The sequence below is a fragment of the Spinacia oleracea genome, chromosome 3 (genome assembly GCF_020520425.1).
Source record: "Spinacia oleracea cultivar Varoflay chromosome 3, BTI_SOV_V1, whole genome shotgun sequence".
NCBI classification, from domain to species: Eukaryota; Viridiplantae; Streptophyta; class Magnoliopsida; order Caryophyllales; family Amaranthaceae; genus Spinacia; species Spinacia oleracea.
In genome coordinates this window covers 28,693,052-28,702,301 of record NC_079489.1, presented here as the reverse complement: position 1 = coordinate 28,702,301, position 9,250 = coordinate 28,693,052, and the positions used below count along the sequence as shown (strand labels likewise).

Here is a 9,250-nt window from a genome sequence, read left to right as displayed (position 1 = left end):
TTAAAGCATTAAATCCAACACTCTTTTGTTAGTTAATTCACACGTGTGGACTTGTTGATGTACGTTATGCAAAATAGAGGGTAAAACTAAATAATTCAAACATTTCTAGTCACACTAGATGAAATACTGGACCAAATTGCGAAAATAAAAACTGAACCAAACCTAACACAATTTTTTTCGACCAGAACCGGACCTAACACATTAATTCCCCATAAACCGAACTTAACACATTTAATTCTCTATTGAAAAAAAAGACAATGCATTTTTGTAAAAAATAATTGCAAAGAAAATAGCCGTTGTCCTGTGAAACGCCGCTTGAAAGTGTTACTGACGTGGCAGATTACTATTGGGCCACACGAAAGAGCCGTTACACTGAGGGTACTCTAGCTAAGTTTGAGTTTTAAAGAGCGTCCTAAAAACTTATTAGGAATGTTTAGTGGTTTTCAACGCATCACACGGGATTATACTTCTTCACTCTCTTCGCCTTACTAATCAAATCAATCACCCGCTCCTAATATTTCTTTGTAAGTCCCCTTTCTCTCTCCTTGTTTCTCGATTTTTCGAATCTTATCTATTTGTTTAATTTCCTGAATTTTTCAAAAATGGAAATTATTTGATGAATTTGGAAATTTTCTGTGATTGTTTACCTAATTTCATGACTAGTTTATTGTTTCACTTGGATATCTTAGCTTCTGGTTACCTGTTATTTGTGTTCTGTTCATCTACTCCGGTAATTGGAAAATGTAGATGGGGATTTCATCTGAGGTCTTGGCATTGACATTGCGAAATGACACCTAAATCTTCATCTTATTATAAGTTTGAAGATTCAATCAACGAACTTTTTCTACAGTTTCCAATTAAGGAAATAAATCTTAGATTCTGGTGACCTGTTTAGTTGTATCCTATTCCAATAATAGGAAAATGTAGATGGGATTTGATCTCAGGTCTTGGCATCGACTTTGTAAAATGATACCTAAATCTTCATTTCATTTCATTTCCTTAGAACAATGTTCTTCTACAGTTTCCAATTAAGGAAATAAATTTATTTTATAATGTAAAAAGTAAGAAATTGTGTAATTAAAGTTTGATAGCGATGGAAATTTGTCATGATTCTAGCATTTTGTATTGGTGTCAAATAATTGGGTGCAATGATTCTCAAATTGTTCAAAAATTTCACCCAAATCTGCAAGAGAAATATTCCGTCTGTCCAGAATTGATTGTTTGCATATACTTATATTAATGATGTTGGAAAAAGGTGAAACCAGTGCAATTGCCGTAATGGTCTATGATTAGATTTCCTAATATGCTGCTACTTAATTTAAGTTGGGATAAAATAGAAAAAACACTTGTATACTGAAGAATTGTTTTTTGAAAATGTGTTGGTTTTTCAAGGGTTTAAATTTTGGAAGACAGCAACAGTATGACAGTAAAGGGTGCATCAACACCAGGTGGGCCTAAAACGCCTGCATCAACACCAGGTGGGCCTAGAACGCCTGCATCAACACCGGGTGGGGCGAGAATTGCTGCGAAGGAGGATAAGATCGTTGTGACTGTAAGGTTGAGGCCTTTAAGCAGACGGGAGCAAGCAGCAAAAGACCAAGTGGCATGGGAATGTGTTGATGAACACACAATTGTTCATAAGCCTTCTGTTAATAATGATCGTTCAATGCAACAGTCTTCATTTACTTTTGGTATTTTTCCCTTTCGTGTAAATATTGCATTCATATAATCGACTGTCTTAGGTGTACTGAGTTTAAATTTGGCTATTTTTCTGCTTACAGACAAAGTGTTCGGTCCTGCGTCTTTTACTGAGACTGTGTATGAAGATGGGGTGAAAAATGTTGCTCTATCTTCTTTGATGGGTATAAATGGTAATGCATTTTTTTAATATTAATTGCTTGTTCCTAGGTTTGTTTTGGATTGTTTATGTGCTGTGGTGGTTTGATTTAAACTTTAAACTTTGAACATTGATTTTGTTTGCAGCAACTATATTTGCTTATGGACAGACAAGCAGTGGCAAGACATATACAATGCGAGGAATTACAGAAAAAGCTGTAACAGATATTTACAACCACATAATCAATGTAAGGTTCCAATCCGGAATGTACATGATCATAGCAAGTAAAAGCTCGGTTTAAGCTTAGTATGTTTCGTCCTATAGTTGATATGTCAAACTAATCGCTTGTTCCATGATTACAGACCCCGGAAAGAGAATTCACTATCAGGATTTCTGGACTAGAAATCTATAATGAGAATGTCAGGGATCTTCTCAATTCTGAATCTGGCCGCAGCCTTAAGCTATTGGATGATCCAGAAGTATGTTCAGTATAACAGAACTATAGTTCATTACAAGAGATTCATAACATGATTATTGCTGAAATACATTATTTTTCTGTTTCTCTGCAGAAAGGTACTGTTGTCGAGAAGCTGGTGGAAGAAACAGCAACTGATGACCAGCATCTCAAACACTTGATTAGCATATGCGAGGGTAAGGGAACTGTTTGCAAGCCCTGCGAGAATCTTTTTTCATATTTTTAATCTTACCCTAAAGAACAAGTTGTTTTTTTTACTCAGCTCAAAGACAAGTGGGCGAAACTGCACTCAATGATAATAGTTCACGATCTCACCAAATTATTAGGCTGGTTAGTTTCAAAAACACATAATTGGCGCTGACAGCCACGGGCATTTTAGGTAATTTTCTTACTAATTGCATGGCTAACAATGCAGACAATACAAAGTACACTGCGAGAAAGTTCAGGCTGCATCCGATCATACGTTGCAAGCCTGGTAAATATTATACAAAGATTTTGTTTAATGGCTGTTTACAACAACTTTCACTGTGAAGTCAGTACATCTGCACCCAATGACTGTTTTTTTCCTTTTGCAGAATTTTGTGGACCTTGCTGGAAGTGAGAGGGCTTCACAAACACATGCTGATGGGGCTAGACTCAGGGAAGGGTGTCATATTAATCTCAGTCTCATGACTCTGACAACTGTGATTCGGAAGCTTAGGTAAAGGGGTTTTTCCACGTGCACTATAATTGGTTCTTTTTTGTGCAGTTTGGCACATTAGTATGTCAAATTATATCTTCCTTCCCTGGTTTTTATTCTAGTGGGAACTGCTCCGAAAACATGATACATTGTAGAAAAGCCTCTAGGAATTTTTGGGTGTCAGATATTTGATCTATTGCTGGGAATTCATATTGGCATTGGTTTCCATGCAGTGCCGGTGGAAAGCGAACTGGTCATATACCTTACAGAGACTCAAAACTTACGAGAATTTTACAACACTCTCTTGGTGGAAATGCTCGTACTGCTATCATTTGTACGTTGAGTCCAGCAATGAGTCATGCCGAGCAGACACGGAATACTTTATATTTTGCTACTCGAGCCAAGGAAGTGACTAACAATGCTCAAGTGAACATGGTAAAGATGAAAATATTGCTTATAGCTTTATGTTTGGCTGTATGACTAGCTTGGCTTAAGGCTAAAGAATGTCTATTGATTTCAGGTTGTCTCTGATAAACAATTAGTAAAACAGTTACAGAAGGAGGTAGCTAGACTGGAAGCAGAGCTACGTGTCCCCGATGCTTTAGACAAGGACCTGAAGATTCACCAGGTGAAATTTATTTCTGCTTTATTGGGATGCTGAAAGGCATTGGTGCTGATGTACTGACAGTACACAATATTTGTTTTCTTGCATTTTAGATGGAAAAGGAGATTGAAGATTTGAGACGTCAAAGAGATCTTGCGTTATCTGAAGTAGAAGAGTTGCGCCAAAAAGTGCAGGTTGTCTATCAGTTGCATTCAACTTTTATCTTTGGATCATTGTCTTTTGTTAACTCTTGTCTGTTGACTATTCTAGGTTAACGGTCCCTTAGCATCGCCTCGACCAGTTGTAAAATGTCTTTCCTTCTCTGGCACGTTGCCATTTAACTTAAACGGGAAGCAACAGGGATATCAGACACAGAATAAAATTGTTAGGCAATCAATGAGGAAGTCATCTACTGCTCCATTCACTCTGATGCATGAAATTAGGAAACTTGAGCATCTGCAGGAGCAGCTTGGAGAAGAAGCCAATCGAGCTTTAGAAGTGCTTCAAAAAGAGGTTGCTTGTCATAGGCTAGGAAATCAAGATGCCGCTGAGACAATTGCTAAGCTGCAAGCAGAGATAAGAGAAATGCGTATTGTTAAACCAGAACTCATGATGGAAGATGAGTCTGGAGCAGCAGTTGTTGCCACCAATAAAAGTGTCAGCGCTAATCTCAAGGAAGAGATTACAAGACTTCATACTCAAGGAAGTACAATTGCTGATCTTGAAGAGCAGCTTGAAAATGTGCAGAAGTCGATAGACAAACTGGTATTATCTCTTCCAAATAACGAGGAGCCTAATTGTGAAGCAACTCAGAACTCGAAATCTCAATCGAAAAAGAAAAAGTTACTTCCTTTAAGTTCAAGCAGTGGTGCCAATAGGCAGAATCTTATAAGATCTCCATGCTCCCCTTTATCTGCTGCTGATCAAGTTGTGGAGACTGAAATTGAAAATAGGAGTCCTGTAAATGACAACATTTTGGTTGCTGAAGCTGCACAAGGTGTCGAGAAAGGAACACCTACAAAAACTGAAGCAGCTGTTAGTGATGTTTCATCTAAGGAAGGTTCAGGTTACAGAAGATCAAGTTCTGTTAACATGAAGAAAATGAAGCAAATGTTTCAGAATGCAGCAGAAGAGAATGTGAGAAACATAAGAGCATATGTTACAGAACTGAAAGAACGTGTTGCAAAACTGCAATATCAAAAGCAATTACTTGTTTGCCAGGTAGCAGAATCTCCTTTCTTAAATCTTATAAGCAAAACTGCAATAATGTGTATTTATTGATTTACTCAATTTAAAAAAATTGGTTCACCAGGTGCTTGAGTTGGAAGCAAATGAAGCAGCTGGTTACGATATTGAGAACAATGAAGATGATTACGAGGGAAATGAACCAGAGGTTTCATGGCATGTAACTTTCAAGGAGCAAAGACAGCAGATAATAGAATTATGGGATGTTTGCTATGTATCCATCATTCACAGAACACAATTCTACCTGCTATTTAAAGGAGACCCAGCTGACCAGATTTACGTGGAAGTTGAGCTTAGACGATTGAATTGGTTGCAGCAGCACTTGGCAGAAAATGGAAATGCAAGTCCAGCCCCTGGTGGACCTGCTGGAGATGAACCCACAATTTCTATTTCTTCCAGGTACTTTCTTAATCAACTTTTATCGTTTATCATGTAATATTCTTGAATACCTATTGTCAGAAGTTGTTAATCATGACCACCTTTTCTTTTGTTTTGTTGTCGAAACTGTAGTATCAGAGCATTGAAGCGTGAAAGGGAGTTCCTTGCAAGGAGAGTAAGCACACGCCTAAGTGCCGAGGAAAGAGAAGGATTGTACATGAAATGGGGCGTCTCACTTGAAGGAAAACATAGGAGGTTACAATTTGTGAGTAAGCTATGGACACATCCTCATGACCCACTTCATGTGCATGAGAGCGCTGAGATTGTGGCTAAGCTTGTTGGGTTTTGCGAAGGTGGTAAGGCGTCTAGGGAGATGTTTGAGCTCAACTTTGCACTCCCAAGTGATAAAAGACCATGGATGGCAGGCTGGAATCAAATCTCCAACCTGCTTTTGTGAGATATGACGAGCTTTATTTATTTATTTTGTTTTGTAAGTACAACAAATCATATCCTTTGTAAATGTACTTTAAAAGAAGATTTGGAGTTCTCTCCATTACTTATTCAATTCTTTCATTCTTTTCTGGTTATTGAAATATAACTGTTACTGCAATGTAGCCGTTGAGTTTTTGAATTGTCATTTTGAAGAATAAAAAGAATCTGATTATATCTCTAATGTCACACCATTTTAGTTTCATCTTTCAAGTCAATCAAATCATGTATACAGTGGCACTGGTCCGTTGCTCGCACAACTAATCCATCCATACGAACAAAACTGTTTAGGAAGAGTTTGGATTCGATTCGATAAAGTTCGGTCTGAGTTCGATTCACTTGTTAATGAATCAAGCATGAGCTTCAATTTTATAGTTCATTAAGTCAAACTCAATAGTGTTCGGCTCGAAAGCTCGTGAACTCGTTAATTTGAAGAAAAGTCATGCATGTCTAAGAGATTGTTATATATCCTTCAATACTAATACCTAAAAGGGGAACTGTCAATTGAATGACAAAAAGGGGAACTTTTTACATAACTTATCCAAGAAAATTATTATTTTAGTGTTAATTAATAAAAATACTCCGTAGTAATATATGATTGTGCTTATTGTTGGACTGTGTTTTATCAGTTATAGAGTGAGGGTGCGAAAAAAACTCGAAAAATTCTTATAAAGCCTAGCCCAGTAAGAATTCTTAATCTCGAGGTGAGTTCGTACTCGAGTTCGAACTCGGCCGAACCAGAAGTTGTTGTGAAGATTCCTTTGAAGGTAATATCTTTCACGAACTTTTCATAGATTATTTTTTAATTTTTTTATGTAGGTAGAGAGACTTGCAAATGTGCAATAACAAATTGTGTAAATGAGATTCGATTCAAATCTTGTTTATCATCCCCTCGAAACTTTACCAACTAAACAAGTTAACAATCAATTGATTATTATTTGACTAATTGAATTACAAATGTTAATTTTATTTGTGAAAATGTTTCTTGATCTAGCTAGCTATAATTTATTTCAGTTGCCTTTTATATTTTTCTAGTTTTACATATTAAATTTGTACTCCCTCCATATAGAATTAATTGGTGCACTTTCTATTATCGGTTGTATTTTATTAATTGGTGCACTTTCCAATTATGGAAATTTCTCCTCCTTACTTTATAATTTCACTCTTACCCAAGGACTCCACTAGTAATATATTTTGGCCCTGTTTGGCAATTGGCTGTTGGCTGTTGGCTGTCGGCTGTTTTACTTGGCTGGTTTGACTGGCTGTTCAAGTTGGCTGCTTTTGTTGGCTGTTTGACTATGGATTGGTTACAAATGTGTTTGGTAAAATCAGTTGTTGGTTGTTGGCTGTAGCTATGTAAAATGACATTTAAGGACATTTAATGTCTTTTATTCATTTTTCAATACATACTGTGTATTGTGTACGGAGTAAAACGTAATTACAAATAAATAAATATACATTAAAAATAAATTAATTTTTGCAATAGTATTAATAAATTATTATTTTAATTAATAATTGCGGAGTAATAATCAATGATTAATAATTAATAATTAATAATTAATAATAATTAAATTAATAATAATTAAATTAATAATAATTATTAATTAATAATTTATTAATTAATCATTATTAATTAATGATTAATTATTAATTAGTTATTCACTTTTAGTTATTATTCATTAATTAATACTCCTTAATTATTAATTATTAATTATTAATTATTAATTATTAATTATTAATTATTAATTATTAATTATTAATTATTAATTATTAATTATTAATTATTAATTATTAATTATTAATTATTAATTATTAATTATTAATTATTAATTATTAATTATTAATTATTAATTATTAATTATTAATTATTAATTATTAATTATTAATTATTAATTATTAATTATTAATTATTAATTATTAATTATTAACTATTAATTATTAACTATTAATTATTAATTATTAATTATTAATTATTAATTATTAATTATTAATTATTAATTATTAATTATTAATTATTAACTATTAACTATTAATTATTAACTATTAACTATTAACTATTAACTATTAACTATTAATTATTAATTATTAACTATTAACTATTAACTATTAACTATTAACTATTAATTATTAATTATTAATTATTAATTATTAATTATTATGTATTAATTATTAATTATTATTACTAATTATTAATTATTAATTATTAATTAGTAATTACTAATTACTAATCATTAATCATTAATCACTAATCACTAATCACTAATCACTAATCACTAATCACTAATTATTAATTATTAATTATTAGTTAATTAGTAAAAAACAAGGACAAAAAAGTAATTTAGATAGTGAAAAGCCAAAAGCCAACTCCAAAAAGCTAGTGTTACTAGCTTTTCATTTTTGGCGGAAAAGCTAGCTTTTCAGCAAGCTAAAAAGCCAGTTACCAAACACATTTTTTGGCTGTTTGACCAGATTAAAAAGCCAACAGCCAAAAGCCAACCAAAAAGCCAGCAAAAAGCCATTTGCCAAACAAGGCCATTATCTTCGTGCCGTTGAAATGGTAACTTTTTTTTTCTTTTTTTCCTGTAGGAGAGACAAAAGGGCTGAGGTTCATGTTACGTAGAACATGACGCATAAAGATCCTTTAAGAGAAAAAAATACTAATATGATGTCATATCAAGATTTTATAGGATAAGTGATAATCTTTTATCACACATAATTAATCAAACAAATTGATCTATTTAACCCTTAGGATAATGACCTTTTATTTCTCGTGCTTCCTATTTATGCCGTTATGTCATCTTAATTAAAGATTTGCCATTTGAGAGAGAATCACAGCCAGTTCTTCCTTGACACTACAAAGTAGATTTTGATCTTGACAATTTTAATTTTTTAATTCCTTTCAAATAATAAAATTAAACTTTAATTTGAGTGTTCTATTACAGGGAGCTAGTCTCCTATCAGATCGATCTTGAAACACTTACTTAATTGTTTGACCATTTTTAATAGTATGTCAGCTCTGACTGAGGTGAATGAGATAATGTTGCATGTGGTCCAACAACCTATTACAGGATAATTGTAAAATACTCCCTCCATTCCTTTTTGTTGTACCCATAAGGAATGTTGGGGGTATTTTAAGAAAACTGAATCTTGGGTTATATTGGGATATGGGTAATGATTGGGTGTAAGAATAATGATTGTGTGTAAGAAAAAGAATAAAGTAAAGAGAGAGAAAGTATTAAATTAAATGGGGAAAAAGTAGATATTTATTAAAGTAATGAATAAATTGAGTTACAATTTCTGAAACATGGGCTGGGGGACCCAAATGAAAAAATATGGACCAATCACAGTACAACGAGTCACGTATTTTTGGGTGGAAATTTTGCCCAAAATTCTGACTCCCACTTTTCCCTCCAAAAATCCCACCAAATTTTCAGAAACAATTACACATTGACTTTGTTTTTCCCTCCAAAATTTTGAGGGGTTGAAAAAGTGAAAAGCCTTTATAAATAGGCTGACTTTCCCCACAAAACACCAAATTTCTGA

General features: G+C 33.5%; 1 protein-coding gene across 1 annotated transcript; it reads left to right on the top strand.

Moving 5' to 3' along the window:
- Positions 1–368: 368 nt before the first annotated feature.
- LOC110796457 (kinesin-like protein NACK1) lies at positions 369–5,783 on the top strand. The gene is made up of 15 exons (XM_022001515.2): positions 369–524; positions 1,393–1,691; positions 1,782–1,871; positions 1,984–2,084; positions 2,200–2,316; positions 2,407–2,488; positions 2,575–2,642; positions 2,728–2,787; positions 2,888–3,012; positions 3,225–3,426; positions 3,512–3,619; positions 3,709–3,789; positions 3,866–4,816; positions 4,908–5,239; positions 5,351–5,783. The coding sequence occupies exons 2-15, from the start codon at positions 1,421–1,423 to the stop codon at positions 5,673–5,675; spliced, it is 2,913 nt and encodes a 970-aa protein (XP_021857207.1). The 5' UTR covers positions 369–524; positions 1,393–1,420; the 3' UTR covers positions 5,676–5,783.
- The last annotated feature ends 3,467 nt before the right edge of the window (positions 5,784–9,250 follow it).